The sequence below is a fragment of the Callithrix jacchus genome, chromosome 4, assembly GCF_049354715.1.
Source record: "Callithrix jacchus isolate 240 chromosome 4, calJac240_pri, whole genome shotgun sequence".
NCBI classification, from domain to species: Eukaryota; Metazoa; Chordata; class Mammalia; order Primates; family Cebidae; genus Callithrix; species Callithrix jacchus.
This window is the reverse complement of record NC_133505.1, coordinates 35,868,810-35,891,872: the sequence shown is the minus strand read 5'-3', so window position 1 is coordinate 35,891,872 and position 23,063 is coordinate 35,868,810. Positions and strand designations below refer to the sequence as shown.

Below are 23,063 nucleotides of genomic sequence, written 5' to 3'. Positions count from 1 at the left end.
GGTTGAAACGAAGGAGAAAATACTAAGGGCAGCCAGAGAGAAAGGTCAGGTTACCCACAAAGGCAAGCCTATCAGACTTACAGCAGATCTCTCAGCAGAAACTCTACAAGCCAGAAGAGAGTGGGGGCCCATATTCAACATCCTCAAAGAACAGAACCTTCAGCCCAGAATTTCATATCCAGCCAAACTAAGCTTCACAACTGAAGGAAAAATAAAATCTTTTATGAACAAGCAAGTACTCAGAGATTTTATTATCACCAGGCCTGCTTTACAAGAGCTTCTGAAAGAAGCATTACACACAGAAAGAAACAACCAGTATTAGCCTTTCTAAAAATATACCAAAAAGTAAAGAGCACCAACATAAAGAAGAATTTACACCAATGAATGGATAAAACAGCCAGTTAACATCAAATGGCAGTAACCCTAAATTCAAATCGACTAAATCCCCCAATCAAAAGACACAGCCAAAACCCAACAGCATGTTACATCCAGACCTGTTTCACATGCAAGGATACACAAAGACTCAAAACAAAGGAATGGAGAAAGATTTACCAACCAAATGGAGAGCAAAAATAAATAAAGAAATAAATAAAAAGGAGTTGCAATTCTCGTATCGGATAAAATAGATTTTAAAGCAACAAAGATACAGTGGTAAAAGGATCAATGCAACAATAAGAGCTAACGATCCTAACACCCAGATACATAGAGACTTAGATTCAATGAGACAGAAAATTAATAAGGATATCAAGGACTCGAACTCAGATCCAGAACAAGTAAACTTAATAAATATTTATAGAGCTCTCCACTTCAAATACACAAAATATACATTCTTGTCAATACCACATCACACCTACTCATAGGTTTAAATGAAACATTTATTGGCCATTATTAATACCCATTTTTTTTTTCAGAATAAAGCAATATTTCCGTTCACCCTCCCTCTCTCTCTTCCTCTTTCTTTCTCTCCTTTACTCATTTTTTTTCTTTCCTTCTCTCAAAAAAAAAAAAAAAATCAACTTGTAAACCTCTAGATCCAGGTCGGCAATATCACTCTCATTGCTTGAATTCCTTCCTTCCCTTCCCTCCCTCCCTCCCTCCTTCCCTCCCTCCCCCCTTCCTCCCTTCCTTCCTTCCTTCATCCCTTCCTTCCTCCCTCCCTTCCTCCTTCCCTCCCTTCCTGCCTTCCTCCCTTCCTCCTTCCCTCCCTAAAAAAAAAATAATAATAATAATAAATAATAATAAAATGAGAATGAGCTGTTCTCTGAAAGAGAAACATCTCACCCTATGGCCTGTGACCTCAGTGCTTATGACCTATGTCCAGCAGAAATATAAAATGAGCTCTGTGTAATTTGCAATGTTCTAGGAGTCACATGAAAAAGGTTAAAAATGACAGGTAAAATTAATTTTAATAGTAAATTTTATTTAGCCCAGCATATCCAGAATATTATGATTTTGCCATGTAATAAATATTAAAATTATTAGTGAGATATTTTACAGTTTTTGTACCAAGTCTTTGAAATCTTATGTGTGTCTTGCGCTTAGGAGCACATTTGAATTTGGACTAGGCACATTTCACGTGCTCAGTTGCTACGTGTGGCTAATGGCTGCCATAAAAAACAGCACAGACCTACTACACAGCTTAACTGAGAGATCCTAGCAACAAATACTTGTCTTGCATCGGATATATGTTAATAATGTTATCAATTATTATTATTATTTTTATTTGAGATGGAGTCTACTCTGTTGCCCAGGCTGGAGTGCAATGGCAGGATCTTGGCTCACTGCAACCTCCATCTCCCAGGTTCAAGTGATTCTCCTGCCTTAGCCTCCTAAGTAGCTGGAATTACAGGTGTGCACCACCACTCCTGGCTAATTTTTGTATTTTTTAGTAGAGACAGGGTTTCACCATTTTTCCAGGCTGGTCTTGAACTCCTGACCTCAGGTAATCGTCCCACCTCAGCATGAGCCACCAGGCCTGGACAAGAATAAGTGATTTAGTCTTGAATTACAGATTTCACTGAACATCTACAGCTCTGTCTATGATGTCCTGTACTTGCTCAGTGGGGCCAGTTTTCCCCATTCCAAGATGAAAACGTGGACAGTACTGAGACTGTTCTGATCTCTCTTAGGTCCTAAAGTTATTTTATATGACCAAACACAACATCAATTCAGAAATGCAGCATTTAATTCCAAAGTTAAATATCATTTCCTCCAGCAAGGCCTCTGCCAGCATGGGAAGATGCAAAATGGGGAAACAGGTCCTCAACCTTATGCTTTTCTCCCTCTTCTGTCTTGCTAATGGTGGTTTCTAAGCCTCCAAGGTTGAGTAGAATGGGGAAAGGCTGGGGGAAGGAGGGGTCTGGGGCATGGAGCAGGCGTGGTTTACAAGAGGGCTTTGCATTCCCTGGAACTGGCAGGTGCTTACAGGCGATTCTTCCTCCTAGGGTGCTTCTGCAGGGATTCCTCACTCCTAATGCCAAGCGGTTGCAAATGAGGCTTTCCATCCTCAGTTTATTCCTCCCACATTCCATAGGAATGCAATAATCACTCAGCTTTTCTCTGCTGAGGCCTGTTTATGCCTGTAGGTGGCCACATCAGACAGGATTAGCTCCACTCCACAGGGGCTTGCTCCTAGCACCTAGTCTGCTGGAAACACTTACACAGCCTTGCCCTGAAAACCTGGGATAAAGGTCCCCAGTGCATTCTCCTTTCCTACACTCCCACCACCAGGGCAGAAAAACAAACCACTAGGTTTGCAGACAAATGTCAGATGCCAGCCCATTGTAGGTTGTCCAATGGGAAGGGGGAAGCTTTATGCTGGACAGCAGAAAAAAAGATTTGAAACTATTCTGAATTCGATGTTTATATACATAAAATGATATTGCTTACTTAATACCTGAAGGGAACAAGAAAAACTCTGGAGATTTCTTGATCTAGTGACATGAAAGAAAGATGGGGCCACGTGAAGTGACTCATAACTGTAATCGCAGCACTTTGGGAGGCTGAGGCTGGAGGACACCTTGAGTCCAGGAGTTTGAGGCCAGCCTGGGCAAGACCTCATCTTTACTTTAAAAAAAAAAAGCTGGATATAGTGGTGCACACCTATGATACCAGTTATTTGGGAGGCTGAAGTGGGAAGATCACTTCAGGTCAGGAGTTCGATACCAGCCTGGCCAACATAGTGAAACCCTCCCTCTACTAAAAATACAAACATTATCCAGGCATGATGGTGAGAGCCTGTGATCACAGCTACTTGGGAGCCTGAGTTGGGAGAACTGTTTGAACCCAGGAGGTAGAGTTTGCAATGAACCAAGATGGCATCACTGCACTCCAGCCTGGGCAAAAGAGTGGGACTCCATCTCAGTAAAAAAAAAGAAAAGAAAAGAGAGAGAGAGAGAGAGAGAAAGAAAGATGGGACCATTGGTTGCCATGGACACTGTTTCCACAGCTACTTTGCTGTTTTGATTGTGTATTGTTTGAAGGGCTCTGCTATGAGAAAAATATAACTATTTCTTGATTTAACCATGATAGACAATAAATGGATAAAATCCACTTAATAAATAAAATAAGGCTGAGACAGATTAAATACACTATTAAGGGGAAGAACTAGACTAGAACCCAGGTTTCCTGGCTTTTTATCTGGTGTCTGTTTTCACTCTGTAACTCACTTAGAGTCACAGGATCACTGACTCACAGATTCTGTGTGACAAAGATAAGCAGAAACAAAGTCACTGTAGCAAAATGTCCCTAAAGGCAGGACACCAGCTCACTGCTGTATCTTCAGTGTTGACACCAGTGTGCTTGTCCAGTAATCAGCACTTAATAAATGTGAGTAGAATGAGTGAATTAATTCATTAATGCTTTAGTTGTTTAGTTCATAAGTGAGGGAACAAGCATCTGGAAATGTTAAGTGAATCACTGAAAGCCATTTACAAATATATGTGTGTGTATATACATATATATGTATACATATGTATATATATATTATTATTTTTTTAAATAGAGACAGGGTCTCGCTATGTTGCCCAGGATGGTCTTGAACTCCTGAGCTCCAGCAATCCACTTGCCTTGGCCTCCCAAGGTGCTGGGTTACAGGCATGAGCCACTGCACCCAGCTGAAAGTCATTTGTATTTTGAAGATTATAAGACACATATATTTTTTTCATATCTATCATCTCTTGAATAGGGATGCATCTTGCAATCCATGGCGTGTCATAGTTTAATTTGCTGTGCTTCTCTCTTAGTGATGCATGAAATAATGGTACGTTTTCCAGCAGCGGAGCCTTACATGCAATGAGGAATGGCAGTTGTTTGTGGACATATGCTGTGTCTCATGCCAGTGAGTGCATGGAAAGGAGGAGGTGGGGTGACCCCGTGGGATGCAACACAAGTCAACTTCTCCAGGCCCTCAGAAGTGGCACTCCATTCCAGAGAGGCGCCCATCTCGCAGAGGGCCACTACCCGGTCATTGCCACTAGGAGGCGTACCACAGGCAGTCCTGGGGCCTCTCTTGACAAGTCTATTTGTTGCTATGGATATTGTTTCCATAGTTGCTTTAACTGGCGGCATTTCCCCTCAGTATCCGTTTTTGCATGCTGAATATATATTATAATCCAATCTTCATCCTTGTCAATGTAACAATGTTATCATACCTAGATTTTTCTAATGGGCAGTTTTCATCAATTGTGACTTCATGGTGTTTGACTTTACTAGTGAGTTCTGCTTTTTAAAAATATTTGCAGCCTCCGTGTTCCAGTATACAATACTGCATTATGCCTCAGCTCAATTCCCAAATTGGGTGTCCACTGCAAGCAACTAAGTGCAAGTAGTGAATACTAATCCAAACGAAAGAATGGGTTGGTTGTGGTGTCGTGCTAGAGAAAATTCCTCTGCTCCGCGGTGCATCAGTAGCTCATTTTGCCTGATTACATTTGACTACGTTGCTGGTGGTAAATATCACTGCTGAAAGCTCCATGAATTTCTTAAAGGTCTCCAAAGAAGGTGTGGAACATGAAAGCATTTCACAACATTTGCATGTACATGACAGCAATATTCATTCGCTTCTGCCAGGCATCCTGAAGGCAAAAACTATTTACTTGGCTCCCCACTGTGTCCTCAGAGCCACGTATAGGCTTATATGTCCTTGGAAAGACATGATGGATGATTAAAGGAATCATCCGTGCCACCTCCTCCTCTCATGGGTGGAAGGTAGAAGCTGAAAAAGTCTTCAGGATATAGAAACTCACGAATACCTCGAAGCCAACTTGGTTCAGGGCTGCTGCCTAAAACACTCTGGGTGAGGTCCTGAGTTGAAAATAAAACATCCCTGCTGTGTTCAGTCTTCAAATTCTTTCAAGGGTGAGGCCTGAGAAGTCGCAAATATTTTAAAAAATAGAACTCACAAGTGAAAGCAAATAAATGCCCTAAATGTCAAAATTGATGACACGTTCCCTACCATCTGTCGCATACATGACGATGTTTTTTCTGTGTATCTGCAACTTGTTTTCAGGCTGGGGGCTCCCCAAGAATAGGGACTGTGTCTGGTTTTTCTTGCTTGGCTCAAAACACAGTACAGATTGAAGGAAAGATGCGAGAGCCTGCTGTTGCAAGCCTAAAGAAGAGAAGACTGAAAGACGAAAGTGTTCATGCCTGCGAATGCTTTTTGTAATGAAAGTGCAGAGCAGTGCATCACTTGAGATTCGGCCCAAATGAGATAAAAAGTGAGTGATCCTGGAGCCAGGAAACCTGAGTTTAACTCCCCGCTACCCCCACCCCGCCACTTACCATTTAGGAAGTTTGGGGACAATTTATTTAACAGCTCTGAACGTCAGTCTTTCATTTCTAAGACAGGATAGTTTTCCTATCTCAGAGGTGGTGTGAAGATCAAAAGAAACCACATATGTGACAGCAGCACAAAGTGCCCCACAGCTGTGTCATAAGTCTCAGGTCAGTTACCCCATCCCTTGGGAAGCTTTCCAGGATCTGCACAGGCTGAATGACGTCCCTTCTCTGGGCTCTGCCCCAAAAGCATTCCTTTATTATAGCACTTAGCATGTCGCACTGTAATTGCTGGTTTTCTTGTCCTTGAGGGGAAGAACTACATCATTCACTTCTGTCAGTCTGCTGTCTCTGTTCCCAAAGGAACTCCCAGCACATATTAGGCAGTTATTAAATAAATCATAATTTCCTTGGTTTACAAATAAGACCAAAACAGAAGAAATAGTGCCAAAAGAAAGAATGCATTTATTCATTTATTTCAAAATGTGTATTTTTTTTTTGTTTGTTATTTTTTTTTAAGATGGGGTTTCACCACGTTGGTCAAGCTGGTCTTGAACTCCCGACCTCAGGTGATCCACCCACCTTGGCCTCCAAAGTGCTTGGATTGCAGGCGTGAGACACAACGCCCGGCTCAAAATATGTATTTCATCCAATCTAAGATAGCATTGAATACAAAATGCACCATTACTTATGCCCACTAAGGAGAAAAGAGTGCTACTGACTGGTTCACGATGTGCTATCGCTGTAAGACACATTCCCATTTTTAAAAGTTTCTTGACGTTTTTTAAGGCAGTGTCTCAGGATGTTGTCCAGGCAGGTCTCTAACTCCTAGCTTTGGGCAATCCTCCCACCTCGTCCTCCAAAGTTGCTGGGATTACAGGCCTGAACCACTGCATCCAGTGGACATCTCCATTTTATTTTTATTTTCAATTTAATTTTTTTTTGAGAGAGCGTCTCACTCTGTCACCCAGGCTGGAGCGCAGTGGCACGATCTTAGTTCACTGCAACCTTCACCTCCCAGGTTCAAGTGATTCCTGTAAAATGGAGATGTTGACTGGGCGCGGTGGCTCAAGCCTGTAATCCCTCCACTTTGGGAGGGCGAGGCGGGTGGATCACGAGGTCAAGAGATCAAGACCCATCCTGGTCAACATGGTGAAACCCCGTCTCTACTAAAAATACAAAAAATTAGCTGGGCATGGTGGCACGTGCCTGTAATCCCAGCTACTCAGGAGGCTGAGGCAGGAGAATTGCCTGAACTCAGGAGACGGAGGTTGCGGTGAGCCGAGATCACGCTATTGCACTGCAGCCTGGGTAACAAGAGTGAAACTCCGTCTGAAAAAAAAAAAAGACGGGACTGGACCAGAATGTGCATTCGCAGACATTTTCATGAGAGGTGACACATCCCCAAAAGGCATAAATCCTGTTCAGACACAGTTCCAGAGGGGTGTGCTTGTTTGCCTGTTGTCCTCAATCTGGACATGTGCAAGTTGGGTTAGCTGGACCTGGTATGACTCCTTGATGACACCTGAAGAGATCCTTTAAACACCAGGCTTTATAAAGAGAAAAGGAGGATTAGCTGAGTGGGGCTGATGGAATGAACTGTATGCATTTACCAAAGGCATGGAATGCACAGATACGTGTGACAACTTACAAGTGTCATCTGAGTATTAGTATATTATGATTTAGGAGTCAACTACCAAATCTTGTAGTTCAGGGTCCCAGGAGTGGTTACAAAGGTATTTCGCTTATTCATTGAGGCTTCTTTTTTTTCTCCTTTTCCTTCTGGGTGTTTCTGCAGCATCTTCTCCTTGTCTTTTCTACCTTCAATACTCTCCAGAGATCAGATCCTCATGCATATCTTTCTGGGTCCTCAAATGCTAAAACCATACTGTCCTTCCCGGTAGCACCCTGAAAGTGTGGCCTCATTCTAGAGAAGGCTACATGGCAAGTTGAGGGAGGCTGACTCGGCAAAGCCCCTGTGCCTCTGGCGGAACTGCTGCCACAAAGGGACGTGGGTGTCTTGGGAACAATTAGTACAGGCCGGTTGCTATTGACTTTAAGCATGTCCCTTATGCCTCCATTCTATGTACAACTCTGGGATCTTTGGGAAACAGCAAACAAGACTGAGATTGAATTTGCCTCTAAACTGACAGGAGCAGAAATTAACATGTTCTCTCTTTTATTTTTCTTTTTGAGACAGGAGGAGGGCAGTGGTGTGATCACAGCTCACTGCAGCCTTGACCTCCTGGGCTCAAGCAATCCGCTCACCTCAGCCTCCCAAGTAGCTGGAACTACAGACATACACTACCATGCCCAGCTTATTTTTTGTTTTTTTGTAGAGATGAGATCTTACTATGTTCTCCAGACGGTTCTTGACCACCAGGCCTCGAGCAATCCTCCTGCCTCAGCCTCCCAAAGTGTTGGAATTACAGGCATGAGCCACTGCGTCCAGCCTCCTTTCCTTTTTTTTTTTTTTTTTTTTTTTGTCTGAGACAGGATCTTTCTCTGTCACCCAGGCTGGAGTACAGTGGCATAATCTTTGCTCACTGCAGCCTCCACCTCCTGGGCTCAAGCGAGCCTCTTGCCTCAGCATCCCAAGTATCTGAAACTACAGGCATGCGCCACCACATTCAGCTAACTTTTTTTATTTTTAGTAGAGACAAAGTCTCACTATGTTGCCAAGGCTGGTGTAGATCCTCCCACCTCGGTCTGCCAAAGTTCTGGGATTACAGATGTGTCACCCTGCCTGGCCAGAAATTAACTTGATTGAAATAAAAGCAAAGCTTTTGATATACTAGCATTTTTGCATGCATGCTTTTGCATGCTGAAGTTTCTAGGTTAAGAGTTACAGGAGCTATGCTCTTTACAGAGATTTCATGGTCTCTTCAATTGCTCAACGTTGTCCTTGAGGTGCAGAAACTCAAGTACACAGACTTCTCAGCTAGAATTTGTAGCTCTAGCAATTCCTTTGTTTATTGCACAAACCTAGCATGTAGTGAGACCAAAAGTTCCGCCCCCTTGAAGACCAAGGCAGACTCTGGAATTCCTTGTGCTTGCCAATGCCCTTTGATGAATGCCCATTCCCAAACCCCAGCCTGAACTGCAGGAGGAGGATTTATTTATTTTGTTTTTGAGACGGAGTCTCACTCTGTTGCTCAGGCTGGAGTGCAATGGTGGGATCTCGGCTCACTGCATCCTCCTCCTCCCGGGTTTAAGTGATTCTCCTGCCTCAGCCTCCTGAATAACTGGGATTACAGGCGCCCACCACTATGCCTGGCTAATTTTTGTATTTTTGGTAGAGACAGGGTTTCACCATGTTAGTCAGGCTGGTTTTGAACTCCTGATCCGTCTCCTCAGGTGATCCGTCTGCCTAGGCCTCCGAAAGTGCTGGAATTACAGGCATGAGCCACTGTGCCTGGCTGGAGGATTTTATAGAGACACATTGGACTTTTCCTGCCTGTGTATGAACTAAGAGACTCTTCTGTCAGTCTTTTTCCCTGTAATAAACTGATATTAATGCCAGTATTTCTAATCACAAAATTCTTCCTTGGCCACTTGCTGCCTCCATGGGGGCAGAAAAGGGAGATCATTTTGTCATTCTTCCACTCTGCACTATGTGTAGCTCCCATATTCCCATATTCTTTTTTTTTTTTTTTTGAGATGGAGTTTCACTCTTGTTGCCAGGCTGGAGTGCAATGGCTCAATCTTGGCTCACCCCAACCTCTGCCTCCCAGGTTCAAGCAATTCTCCTGCCTCAGCCTCCTGAGTATTGGATTACAGGCTAATTTTGTATTTTTAGTAGAGACGGGGTTTCTCCATGTTGGTCAGGCTGGTCTTGAACTCCCAACCTCAGGTGATCTGCCCACCTTGGCCTCCCAAAGTGCTGGGATTACAGGCATGAGCCACCACACCCGTCGAAGCTCCCAATTCTTAAAACCCTGAGCACTGTGTTTTCCCAAATGTGTCTCTGGATGTATTCACAGAAGTCTGCATGTTCTAGACGATGTTTATGTGCCATATCAGTTAGGATCCCATTCAGCTGGACTCACGGGAAGCTCTCCTCACCGAGCTGCGGCGCACTGCTCGTCTCATATACGAAGTGTTTGGGAGGAGCAGCCTAGGGCTCAGTAATGTCATCGGGCACCCAAGTGATTTCTTCCCTCTGCTCCACTCCCGGCCTGAAGCCCTCACCCTGCTGTGGATCTCCTCCTGGCCTCAGCATGGCTTGCTGCACCCCAGGTCTCATATCTGCACTCCTGGCAGGAAGAGGAACCAAGGGAGAAGGGGCAAAGGGCTTTCTCCCCGTGAGCTTCTGCCTTTTCATCTGGAAGGGACACCATGCCCAGGGATTGACGCTTATATCACATAGGCTAGAACTGTATTTCCTCACCGCACTGGCTGCAAGGGAGACCAGGAAATGGGGTATTTGGGAAATTGTTTTTAGCTGGGCATGTTACCATCACCCCCAAAACTCAGGTTCTCCAAGTATGAGGGAAGGGAAGACTGGAGCTCTTTCTGTCACATTTTCCTTCAGGTGATAATCTTGAAAATACCCATAATATAAGCATTTCCTGGATTCTACTGATGACTAATATAAAACCAACATAAAGCTAATAGAAATGATTAGTCTCTTTCATCAACGTCCTGTGAAAAACAAAGGAAAAAAAAAGAGGAAATGATTAGTCTTCAGAACTCTCACAGCCTAACAAGAGTAGAATGAGAACTGCCGTAAAATTTAAATCGTCCATTTGCATTAAGTAAAGACCCAATAATCCCACAGCTGACTGAGAGACTGAAGGTCTGAGAAAGCTTGTACACAGAAGATCCATGAAAGAAGGAAAGCATCACAAAGGAGATTGTGAAACTAGGCTGTAGCAATCAGTGCCATATTAACGCTGGAGCAAAGAATTCTTCAGTAAAGGAATATCACGCATTACATTAACTACTGCTGTAATTGGAACAGTAGAGTTATAAGCATAAGGAGTTTATTTTCTGCTTCATATATATTTACATAATTTAATATAAATAGTTTAAGCCAACATGATGAGTTCTCAAAAAAATCTCTTTTCTGGCCAGGCACAGTGGCCCACACCTGTAATCCCAGCATTTTGGGAGGCCAAGGTGGGTGGATCATCTGAGGTCAGGAGTTCAAGACCAGCCTGGGCAACATGGTGAAACCTCATGTCTACTAAAAATACAAAAATTAGCTGAGCAGGGTGGCAGGTGCCTGTAATCTCAGCTACTCAGAGGCCAAGGCATGAGAATCACTTGAACCCAGGAGGCAGAGGTTGCAGTGAGCTGAGATCACACCACTGCACTCCAGCCTGGGCAACAGAGTGAGACTCTGTCTCAAAACAAACAAACTTTTCCTTTAAAGGAGTTTATCACATAATTCTTGGAAATATTAGTTTAATATTAATTAATCAATTCAACTTTTCACTTGAAAAATTGAAAAGGAGGTTCTGAGAAGTTAGGACTTACTCTACAGATAGCCAGCTACATGATGATGAAGCTCTGAGTCCTTTTAGTTTCTAGGTGTCCCCTGCACTTATGGGCCAATCGTGTCACTTGTCATATCATATAAAAATGATCAGTATCTGTCTGACTTGAGAACTATCTGGTAAGCAGTTTGAATCTTATCCAACTTGTAGCTGCAATGCCTGGATGATTAACAGATGCTGTATACATTTTGGAAACAGACAAACTGGATTGAAATATTTTAATTTATTATTCTGCATTTCTGACTCTGTATCATAATACTACAATTCCATTATTTAACAGCGATGGTGATGCTGCTTGTAGTGGCATCAGTAGTAATAATTGTCTTCAAATATCTTTGATCTTTTGCTTTTTGTCCTGAACTCGTCACAGAGCTGTTATATCCAATGCCCGGCCTTGTCTGTGGTCTTAGCCATCATCCATAGGTGCATGAATATGGTGCATTCACAGTAAGGAAGGACAAGTCCCTCCTTCTATCAGGCAGGGCTTTTCTCTTAGTCAGAGGTCAGGGCAGGATTTCATGTCCTCATTTCACACCGCGACTGGGATGAGACTCATTTATTTGCTATGGTGGCAGGGCCAGTCCTGCAAGGTGCTCATACATACTTGCTGAATGACCAGTTAACAACATCCTGTAAATGTGACCCTTTGACCTGGGTGGTGGGGGGACGCGGGTATAGTCCTCTTAAGAGATAAGTTTTATCCTTCAGCTCACAGGTAGACTGAGATAGACAGACTTCGACATAGAGTGTTGACCCAAGCTAGGCAATTAATAAATATTTTGTTAAGTCTGGGTGTGGTGGTTCACGTCTGTAATCTTAGCACTTTGGGAGACAGAGGCGGGTGCGTCACCTGAGGTCAAGAGTTCGGGACCAGCCTGGCCAACATGGTGAAACCCCATCTCTACCAAAACTACAAAAATTAGAATCCTAGTTACTCAGGAGGCTGAGGCAGGAGAATCGCTTGAACACAGCGGGCAGAGGTTGCAGTGAGCTGAGATCACACTACTTCACTCCAGCCTGGGTGAAAGAAAACTCCATCTAAAATGTATATATATATATATATATGAATGTAGAGATACAACCCAGACAGAAACACAAAATTTCCTTTTTGATTTGATTGGACTTAATGAATATGTTTTATATCTGAGCTGTGTGTAATTCCTCGAAACCTGGCAGATAGGTAAAGATGATTGTCCAGAGGAAGTAACCGAGGTGAGGCAGAACTCGGAGCTCGGAGATGCTCAGAGCGGATAGGCATCCTTCTGGGTGTCCTCCATGTAATTATTCCAGAGGCCAGCTGCCTTCCTCATGTGATAGTGTTTATTCCCAGGGCTCCTGACCGGGGCAGAGGAGTGCAGGCCTGAGGACACATACCACGCTGCATGGTCCTGCAGAGGCGGATGGGGTCTGCTTTTTCTAGAACCCACCGTAGTCACTGCTGGGGTCCTCTTCATGGTGCACTCTAGTCCATGCCATGGGGATGATAAATAACCTTGGTGGATGGATTTAACAGTGCCAGGAAACACTCTGCCTAGGGAGGAAGAAAATGGTTTGGTTTTAAGACTCCGTTCCTCTCTTAACCCTGGTGGTTTGTAATCTATCACTTCTGCCCAGCCCGTTTCCCTGGCTCTGTGAGTCCTCTAGAGGTCACTGTTTTCTTCAGATCCTGACACTGACTACTAGACATCAATACTTCCAAAAATGTCCATAACATTTAGCGGGGAGAAAAAGCCTATAAAAACAAAACAATAAAAACCCTTAAACCATTAAGATTTAAAGAAAAAAGCATTTTGATAAGTGGAACTTAGGGAGAATGGTAATATAATTCTTATTTTTAAAACTCTTTGGGTTAAAAGTAAAAAATTTAGCAAGTTTGGGAGCAAAGACTTTCCTCTTACTTCCCACATCCTACGCCTTTTGAATCATCTCTCTCTCTTTTTTTCTTTAGATGAAGTTTCACTCTGTCACCCAGGCTATAGTGCAGTGGTACGATCTTGGCTCACTGAAACCTCCGCCTCCTGGGTTCAAGCGATTCTCCTGCCTCAGCTTTCTGAGTAGATAGGATTACAGGTGCGTGTCACCATTCCTGGCTAAGTTTTGTATTTTTAGTAGAGACAGGGTTTCACCATGTTGACCAGGCTGGTTTCGAACTCCTGACCTCATGATCTGCCTGCCTCGGCCTCCCAAAGCGCTGGGATTACAGGCGTGAGCCACGGCGCCCAGCAGAGCCATCTCTTGTTTTTAGTCTCTACACGAAATTAAGAAGGTGCTAACGCTAGTGACTTCTCTGGGCCAATGCCTAGTTTGGAGGAAGGAAAGCATCCTTCAATCTAGAACAAGAGAGTCTGACTTTTCATGGTGAGCCACATGATCAGAAATCCAATTGTTTATGACAGCAGCGAAGTCCAGAAGGTCCTCCCTCTACTGGTGAATACTGAATATGACTCACGCGTGAGTCAGGTACATATAGACAATTTCATTCCATTTTCCTGTTGTCGGCATCCTTCAGAATGCTCTAGTTTCATGGTGTCATTTTAGCAGAGTTAATTGTGAACACCTCAACTGTATCATGCATTACTTTCAGCTTTACTCACACTTACAAAGTGATCCAAAGCTGTGGATCCTTCTCTTGGGGCAGGGGTCAGTGCACAATGGCATCAGTGACCGGCAAGAATTAACGAGGCTTTCATGACCTGCTGGAGCTGGCTAATCCTGCAAGCCACCACTTGTTAAAATTTCGACATGCACTTAACCCTTAGGTCAGGATGGCCAAAACGACCAGCCCTTCCCCGTCAAGCAGCCGGCCAGAAGGGGAAGGCTTGGGTTTTAGATCAAGTGTCAGTGAGAGGCAGCCACAATGTGGGGTTCCCCAGATCACCTCCTTTCCTTTCTGAGTCCTGACCTAAAATCGCAGATCGCCTTGACCATTCTGTGCCCTGGCCAGCGGCAGGTTTCCTCCAGCAGGCTTGAACTCAAACCAGGGCCTTGAACACTCCCAGGCACTAATAAAGGTATCTTGGTTGTTGCCCAAGACATTGAAAGAAACTGGCTCAGACCTGAGTCAAATTCCCTAAACCCTCATATAAACTCCACACCCTGACCCCCTTGCTACAGACATACCTAGACAGAACATCCCTTTCCCCTCACTGTCTGCGGGGAGGATTGCTGCAATTCCCGTAACAAATGCTTTGAACTGATCACCCTGACATCTGGGCTTCTTTCTTTGGAATCTCAATTGGCCCCATCTCTGGAGGGTTTGGGCCACTCCCTGTGGGAATTCCCCTGCTGCTGCTTTTGGGATGATTCCACCCACGAGATGAAACATACAGGGTTGGCAGGGAATTCTTTTGTCTCCTCTTGTAGAAATAACAGGGACCCTCAGAGACAGAAAAATACTCAGAGCTCCTCTTGGAGCTGGTACAAACTGTCTCTCTCTTCAGTATAGAGTAGTGGTGCTCATAAAAACCCACACAATTTTGGTTTAAAAAAATCTTCTGCAGAACTCCAGAGTGGGTATAATTAGCACGAGAATATGTAATTTCTGATCTGCGTGGACCGTCCAGAACGTTTCTAATTCATCCACTCCTCTGGTGCCCAGTTCCTTGTCTTCTTAGGAAAATTTTCTTTTTTATATTCATCTCTACCTAATGGTTCATGCTTTGCTCTGACTCCCACTGTGACCTGCCATGTTCGTGTTTTTATGTTTCTCTCTGTCTGCTTTCTCATGCTCAGCCTCTCTTTTCTTTCTCTCCTCCCTCTGTGTCTCACAGCTTTCTCTCTCCCCAGTGCTTTCTGCATCTTTTGTGCCAGGTGCTCTTTTCCTTTCTTTCCATCTCTGTCTTTCTGGGAGTCTTTGCAGAGCTCTCTCAATGTACGCTTCCTCACGCCTGACCATTTCTTGGACCCCTGTACCTCAGCTCTCCATGCCCACCCCTCATCCTCACATGGCCTCGTTCCCATGATGCCCTGAATATTCCCAGACTAAATACTCACCACAATGAAGCCCAGTCCAACAAAGAGTGCAACATGACTGTGGCTGCAGCCAGGGATATGGAGATAATTTCCATGGGTGTCAGGAGCCTGGTAGGTTTCACTGCTGTGACTCAAGTAGTTCACAGAAGGTGAGTGTCACCGTGTTTAGTGGTTTCATCTTCTGTGGTCCAAGAGCCTGCAGTGACGTAGTTCTCAGTGGTCCCTGAGTCTGCACTGATGGAATTCTTGGTGGTCCCCGGGTCTGCAGTGACAGAGTCCTCAGTGGTCCCTGGGTCTGCAGTGATGTGTTCCTCAGTGGTCCCTGGGTCTGCAGTGACAGAGTCCTCAGTGGTCCCCGGGTCTGCAATGACAGAGTCCTCAGTGGTCCCCGGGTCTGCAGTGATGTGGTCCTCAGTGGTCCCTGGGTCTGCAGTGACGGAGTCCTCAGTGGTCCCTGGGTCTGCAGTGACAGAGTCCTCAGTGGTCCCTGGGTCTGCAGTGACAGAGTCCTCAGTGGTCCCCGGGTCTGCAGTGATGTGTTCCTCAGTGGTCCCTGGGTCTGCAGTGACAGAGTCCTCAGTGGTCCCTGGGTCTGCAGTGACAGAGTCCTCAGTGGTCCCCGGGTCTGCAGTGATGTGGTCCTCAGTGGTCCCTGGGTCTGCAGTGACGGAGTCCTCAGTGGTCCCCGGGTCTGCAGTGACAGAGTTCTCAGTGGTCCCCGGGTCTGCAGTGATGTGGTCCTCAGTGGTCCCCGGGTCTGCAGTGACAGAGTCCTCAGTGGTCCCTCAGTCTTCAGTGACGGAGTCCTCGGTGGTCCCTGGGTCTGCAGTGACAGAGTCCTCGATGGTCCCTGGGTCTGCAGTGACGTGGTCCTCGGTGGTCCATGGGTCTGCAGTGACGGAGTCCTCAGCGGTTCATGGGTCTGCAGTGACAGAGTCCTCTGGTCCCTGGGTCTGCAGTGATGGAGTCCTCGGTGGTCCCTGGGTCTGCAGTGATGGAGTCCTCGGTGGTCCATGGGTCTGCAGTGACGTGGTCCTCGGTGGTCCCTGGGTCTGCAGTGATGTGGTCCTCGGTGGTCCCTGGGTCTGCAGTGACAGAGTCCTTGGTGGTCCATGGGTCTGCAGTGACAGAGTCCTCAGTGGTCCCTGGGTCTGCAGTGATGTGGTCCTTAGCGGTCCTTCCATCTGCAGTTATATAATTTTCTCTTGTTCTTGAGTCTTTAGGGCTGGTCTCTGGGTACTTAGTGGAAATGCTTTGGCTTAGTCCTACTAAAAAATAACCTCATTGAAGTGAATCGTTCATGGCCTATCCTCATCTGCTCTGCTTAGTATTTTTCATAACTATCCTCACATCCAAATGACACATCTCCCCAGGTAATGTGGTTAGATTTGTTTGAATTAGGGATCATTTGGCATTTTTCATTTAATTCCGGTAAAACACATTCCACAAAGAATCCTCTTGCACTACAATATGGATTAACTTTGCTGAGCCACGCCCTCGAAGTCCTGCTCACGCAGCTTTGACTCTGTCCTTTCCAGGTCTGGTCTCTTTCCATGGGACCCTAAACCTGATTCTCTTCAGCTCACTGCTCTCTGAGCTGGTGTTTCAGCAATTTGGGTTATTCTGACTCCATGTTCATAGGTGTCTCCTCTCATCCAATGGTGCCTGGGGTTTTGGCAAACCAGTGAGGCTGAAGCTGTGGTTCATGTTAGAGATTACACTCAGGTCATGCTTGTTGTATGATTAAAAATAAGACAGCTGGCTGGGTGTGGTGGCTCATGCCTGTAATCCTGGCACTTTGGGAGGCCGAGGTGGGTGGATCACCTGAGGTCAGGAGTTCAAGACCAGTCTGGTCAACATGGTGAAACCCCATCTCTACTAAAAACACAAAAATTAGCCAGGCATGGTTGCAGGTGCATGTAGTTCCAGCTACTCGGGAGGCTGAGACAGGAGAATCGCTTGAACCTGGGAGGCGGAGGTTGCAGTGAGCAGAGTTTATGCCACTGCACGCCAGCCTGGATGACAAGAGTGAAACTCAATCTCAAAAAGGAAAAATAGGCCGGGCGTGGTGGCTCACGCCTGTAATCCCAGCACTTTGGGAGGCCGAGGCGGGTGGATCACAAAGTCAAGAGATCGAGACCATCCTGGTCAACATGGTGAAACCCCGTCTCTACTAAAAATACAAAAAATTAGCTGGGCATGGTGGCGCGCGCTTATAATCCCAGCTACTTGGGAGGCTGAGGCAGGAGAATTGCCTGAACCCAGGAGGAGGAGGTTGCGGTGAGCCGAGATCGCGCCATTGCACTCCAGCCTGGGTAACAAGAGCGAAACTCCATCTCAAAAAAAAAAAAGGAAAAATAACAACAAAAAAGAACAAAAAAATGAGACAACTTCTGGGTCAGATCTGGGGATAATGTGGTAGGCTTGGAGACAGAAGATTCAAGCTGGTATGGGGGCAGGTTTAGGGGAGGAGTCATGAGGGATGTGGGTATGATCTAGTTGGACTGACAGCAACAATGAGTTGGGTGTAAATACAAAGGAGGGATGAATCCCCTTCACCTCCAGCCCTCATTGCCACAGGCAGCCTTCAGGGCTGAAAGTATTTATTCTTAGGAATACATGTAGCCTACATGGCATAAATTTTGAACTTTTGGGACTCTGTCCAAATCTAGTTCTCTTTCTCCCTGCTGCTGATGTTCCACGTTTTTCTAATGGAATTCAAGTCTTCCTTCCTTCCTTCCTCTAATTTTTTTTTTTCAGATGGAGTCTCACTCTGTTGCCCAGGCTGGGGTGCAATAGCGTGATCTCTGCTTATTGCAACCTCCACCTCCCAGGTTCAAGTGATTCTCCTGCCTCAGACTCCCAAGTAGCTGGGATTTACAGGTGCGTGCCACCACACCTGGTTAATTTTTGTATTTTTAGTAAAGACCAGGTTTCACCATGTTGGCCAGGCTAGTCTCAAACACCAGACCTCAGATGATCCACCCACCTGGGCCTCCCAAAGTATTGGGATTACAGGCGTGAGCCACTGAGCCTGGTCCTGTCTTGTCTTGTCTTTCTTTCTTTCTTTTTCTTTTTCTCTCTCTCTCTTTCTTTCTTTCTTTTTTGAGACAGGGCCTTGTTCTGTGACTCGGGCTGGAGTTCAGTAGTGCAATCACGGCTCACTGCAGTCTTGACCTCAGGTGATCCTCCCACCTCAGCTTCCTGAGTAGGTAGGACTACAGGCATGCGTCACTTCGCCTGGCTGATTTTGTTTTCTGCAGCGATGGTGTCTCACTATGTTGCCCAGGCTTGTCTCAAACTCCTGGGCTCAAAGGATCCCCCTCCTTCTCAGCCTCCAAAGTGCTGGATTGCAGGAGTGCCAAATCTTTCCTTTCTCAAGTAAAGTTGAAACAAAGAAACTTAAATAAAATGTACACAATTAAAAGCAGAGTATTTTCTTGAAAGGGGACAGGATAGGATGGGCGCAGTGGCTCACACCTGTAATCCCAGCACTTTGGGAGGCCGAGGCGGGCAGATCACCTGAGGCCGGGAGTTCAAGAACAGCCTGACCAACATGGAGAAATCCGTCTCTACTAAAACACAAAATTAGCCGGGTGTGGTGGCGCATGACTGTAATTCCAGCTACTGGTGAGGCTCAATTAGGAGAACTATTTGAACCAAGGAGGTGGAGGTTGCAGCTAGCCGGGATCACGCCATTGCACTTCAGCCTGGGCAACAAGAATGAAACTCCGTCTCAAAAAATAAAGGGGGCGGGGGGATATGAAAGACACTGGACTCCCTGCTTCCCTGTAGCAGGTGATTGAGGGAAAATAGCAGTGTCCGGAGCTTCCCAAGGTTCACTCACCTATTCCGTACCTTCTCTCAGGATTGGGCCTGCCTGAGTCCCAAGAGGTTTCTTCTCCAGGGCCCGTGACTCCGTCTCTCCAGGCCCTGGGAGCCTTTGCATCCTTCTCACCAAAATTAACTCCCCTGCCCGTTCTGAACACATCTGGAGAAGCAGGGGCAGTAGAAGGAGGGATGTAGCTGGGAACTGCCTTCTCATCCCCAGAGAATCCACACGGTGCTCGCCAGGACACTTTTCCTCCCTCCTCCTCAGCCTTTTGCGCTGCCCTTCTCCTTCTGCACAGCGGCTGTGGGTTTATATGTGCCGCTACCGAGGGAGGCCGGGCTCCGGGTCTTCCCTCCTGCAGCGAGGAGCGGCTTCTCCATTACCCCCTGTCACTCACAGGAGTGGCGGGGCAGGGTAGAAGAGGCTGTCGCGAGGGGAAGGGGCTCTCAGCTTTGGACCAGAGCCCAGAGTGCAGCAGTCACAGTAGATTGAGCCTGTCAGCATGACTGCGCCTCTTTCTGATGCGGAGGCTTGTTGGAAACGATTCTCCACCCGATGTCTCATGTCTCAGTGCTCGCAGAGCGCCTCGGCCTTCCTTCCCACAAGTGGCCACTGTAAAGTCAGGGTGACCAAGGAGGGCGTAGGCCAGGCCTGCCTGGGGGACGATGCTTGGCAAGAGGAGAGCTGGGTGTCAGAGAGTAGACGGCATTTGGTAAGGACCTAAGAGGAGGTCCCCCAACAGAACGGGAGGAGCACTCGTGAGGGGGCCGTAAACACCCAATCTCTCTCTCTTAAAACCTGCCTCTTCTCTCAATCATACCCCCAAATCCTCTTCCTTGGCTTCTCTCCAGCCCACAGATCTCTCTCCTTGCTCCCCCTACTGCAGTGCCCTCACCCCAGCAAGCTTTCTCAGTTACTGCATGTATTAGTCTGTTTTCACTGCTGATAAAGAGTTACTCGAGACTGGGAAGAAAAAGAGATTTAATCGGACTTGCAGTTCCACATGGCTGGGGAGGCCTCAGAATCATGGAGGGAGGAAAAAGGCACTTCTTACAGGGAGGTGGCAAGAGAAAATGAGAAAGAAGCAAAATCAGAACCCTCTGGCAAACCCACCAGATCTCGAGACTTACTCACTATCACGAGAATAGCTCCGGAATGACCACCCCGATAATTCAATTACCTCCCCTGTGTCCCTCCCACAACACGGTGGGGGGGTGGGGGTTGGTAATTCTGGGAGCTACAATTCAAGTTGAGACTTGGATGGGAACACAGCCAAGCCATATCACTGCACAAAGTCAGTCCACTTGTGGTGAGGTCAGGCCTGAATGAGAATGCCCATATCTTTTCCCTCTTCTCTGACCCTCATCCGAGCCTCGCCCATCACTCTCTAGAAAATCATTGTTTGTTCCCATCTTCATTCAGAGATGTCTCTCGCCATTTGTGGGGCCGCTGTCTTTCCCAGTGTCCTCCTTTACTAAAAGAGGAGCTTGAAATTGCAGGTGGGCAAGGAACTGTTCCCATCTTAGATGGCAGCTGATTTCCTGAAAATCAATTTAATAAATGGCCAGTTTACCAAATTTAATTGATTATGTTAACTACCAGTATTATTTGAATGTATTATGTATTTTCTTTTTCTTTTCCTTCTTTCTTTCTTTCTTTTTTTTTTTTAGACAGATTCTTGCTGTATTGCCCAAAATGGAATGCAGTGGTGCTATCACGGCTCACTGCAGCCTCGATCTCCCAGACTCAAGTGATCCTCCCACCTTAGCCTCCCAAGTAGCTGGGACTACGTGCATGCACCACCATGCCCAGCTGATTATTATTTTTTAAATTTTTAGTAGAGACAAGGTCTCACTATGTTGCCTAGGCTGGTCTCGAACTCCTGAGCTCAAGAGATCCTCCCTTGTCAACTTCCCAAAGTGCTGGGATTACAGGTGTGAGCCACATTGTCCAGCAACATTTTCAAACATAGTATTTAAACACATTCAAAACTATTCATATATATCTAGTATAACTGATGAATAGATTTCAAAAGAGTATAGTAAGGAAAATATATTATTTTCTAAGTCTAGAGGTATAGTTTGCATATGATAAAATTCACCCTTTTTCATGTCAGTTGTATAAGATTTTTTTGGTTTGGTGTTGTTTTAGAACTTCTAAAACTTCATTTTGAGATAATTTTAGACTTACAGAGTATTACAAAAACAGAGAGTTCTCATATATTCTTCCCCCAATTTTTCCTCATGTCAATAGTACAATTATATTTATAGAAACTGGGAAACTATATACACAGTTACAGAAGCTAAGAAGTTATTTTGGTACAATACTATTTTTTTCTTTTTTCTTTTTCTTTTGAGATGGAGTTTCACTCTTGTTGCCCAGGCTGGAGCACAATGAGGTGATCTCAGCTCACTGCAACCTCTGCCTCCTGGGTTCAAACAATTCTCCTGCCTCAGCCTCCCGAGTAGCTGGAATTACAGTCATTAGCCACCACGCCCGGCTAATTTTGTACTTTTAGTAGAGATGGGGTTTCTCCATGTTGGTTAGGCTGATCTCCAACTCCTGACCTCAGGTGATCCGCCCACCTCCGCCTCCCAAAGTGCTGGGATTATAGGCGTGAGCCACCGTGCCTGTCCTAGTACAATACTATTAACTAAACTATGGAATTGACTCAGATGTCACATGCTTTTCCATGAATGCTCTTTCTCTGTTCCAGGATCCAATGAGGATTCCACACAGCATTGATTAGTCCGGTCTCCTTAGGCTCCTCTAAGCTTTGTCTTTCTTTCTCTTTCATGATGTTGACATTTTTGGAGTCCTGGTCAGATTCTTTTTTTTTAGATGGAGTCTCGCTCTGTTGCCCAGGCTGGAGTGCAGTGCCTCAACCTTGGGTCACTGCAACCTCCACCTCCCAGGTGCAAACTATTCTCCTGCCTCAGCCTCCCGAGTAGCTGAAATTACAGACATACATCACCATGCCCAGCTATTTTTTATATATTTAGTAGAGATGGGGTTTCACCATGTTGGCCAGGCTGGTCTTGAACACCTGCCTTGGCCTCCCAAAGTGCTGAAATTATAGACGTGAGCCACTGGGCTGGGACCCTGATCAGATATTTTACACAATGTTCCACACCTTTGGTTTGCCTGATTTCCTTATGAGTAAGTGGAGGCTACAAGCTAGCGGGAAGGACATCACAGAGGTGAGGCACCCTTCTCAGTACAGCTTATCAGAGAGCACATGACGTCAACATGACTTATTACGGGGGTGTTCCCCCTGGTCACTGGTTAAGGTGGCATCAGACAGGATTCTCCACTGGAAAGTTACTATTTTCCCCTTTGTAATTACTAAATATTTGGGGGAATTATTTTAGACTATGAAAATATTCTGTTCTTGCTTCAACTTTCTCCTACTAATTTTAGCATCCATCGGTGCAACTATTACTATGGGCTTCTAATGGTGATCGATTAGATTCCTTCTACATTTATTAATTGAAATTCCTCTGTAAGAAAAAGTTGTGCCCTCTCCCCATCTTATGTATTCAATGATTTGTTTATATCAGTGTGGACTCAAATGTTTACTTTGTTCTGTGAGTTATGATCCAATATTATCACTATTTGTTTTGTTGCTCAAACTTTCGCCACTGGGAGCTCTTTCGGATGGGCTCCAGTGCCTTTTTAATATCCTCCATCCTTTTGTTTCGTTTTGTTTTGTTTTGTTTTTTTGAGGCAGGACTTCACTGTGTTGCCCAGGCTGAATTGCAGTGACACCATCATACAGCCTCAAACTCCTGGGCTCAAGCGATCCTCCTGCCTCAACCTCCTACAAGTCGCTAGGACTACAGGCGTGCACCAGCCCACCCAGTTAATCTCTCCATTCCTATTTTTTTGTCTTTTGTTGTTGTTGTTTTCTTGAGTTAAGGTCTCACTCTGTTGCTCATGCTAGAGGTCAGTGGTGCAGTCTTGACTCACTGTAATCTCCA

General features: G+C 45.5%; 1 protein-coding gene and 1 pseudogene across 2 annotated transcripts; both read right to left on the bottom strand.

Annotated features, from left to right (window-relative positions):
- Positions 1-11,484: 11,484 nt before the first annotated feature.
- LOC100895287 (uncharacterized) lies at positions 11,485-16,036 on the bottom strand (the record flags this gene model as incomplete). The annotated part of the gene is made up of 2 exons (XM_054254661.2): positions 11,485-12,810; positions 15,273-16,036. A coding segment is annotated over one exon (645 nt), but the record flags the coding sequence as incomplete, so codon positions are not given.
- On the bottom strand, positions 16,034-19,828 carry LOC100895257 (uncharacterized; annotated as a pseudogene). The gene is made up of 2 exons (XR_013534776.1): positions 19,099-19,828; positions 16,034-16,519 (listed from the first exon to the last, which is right to left on the bottom strand). The product of XR_013534776.1 is annotated as an uncharacterized LOC100895257 (transcript).
- Between the last annotated feature and the right edge of the window lie 3,235 nt (positions 19,829-23,063).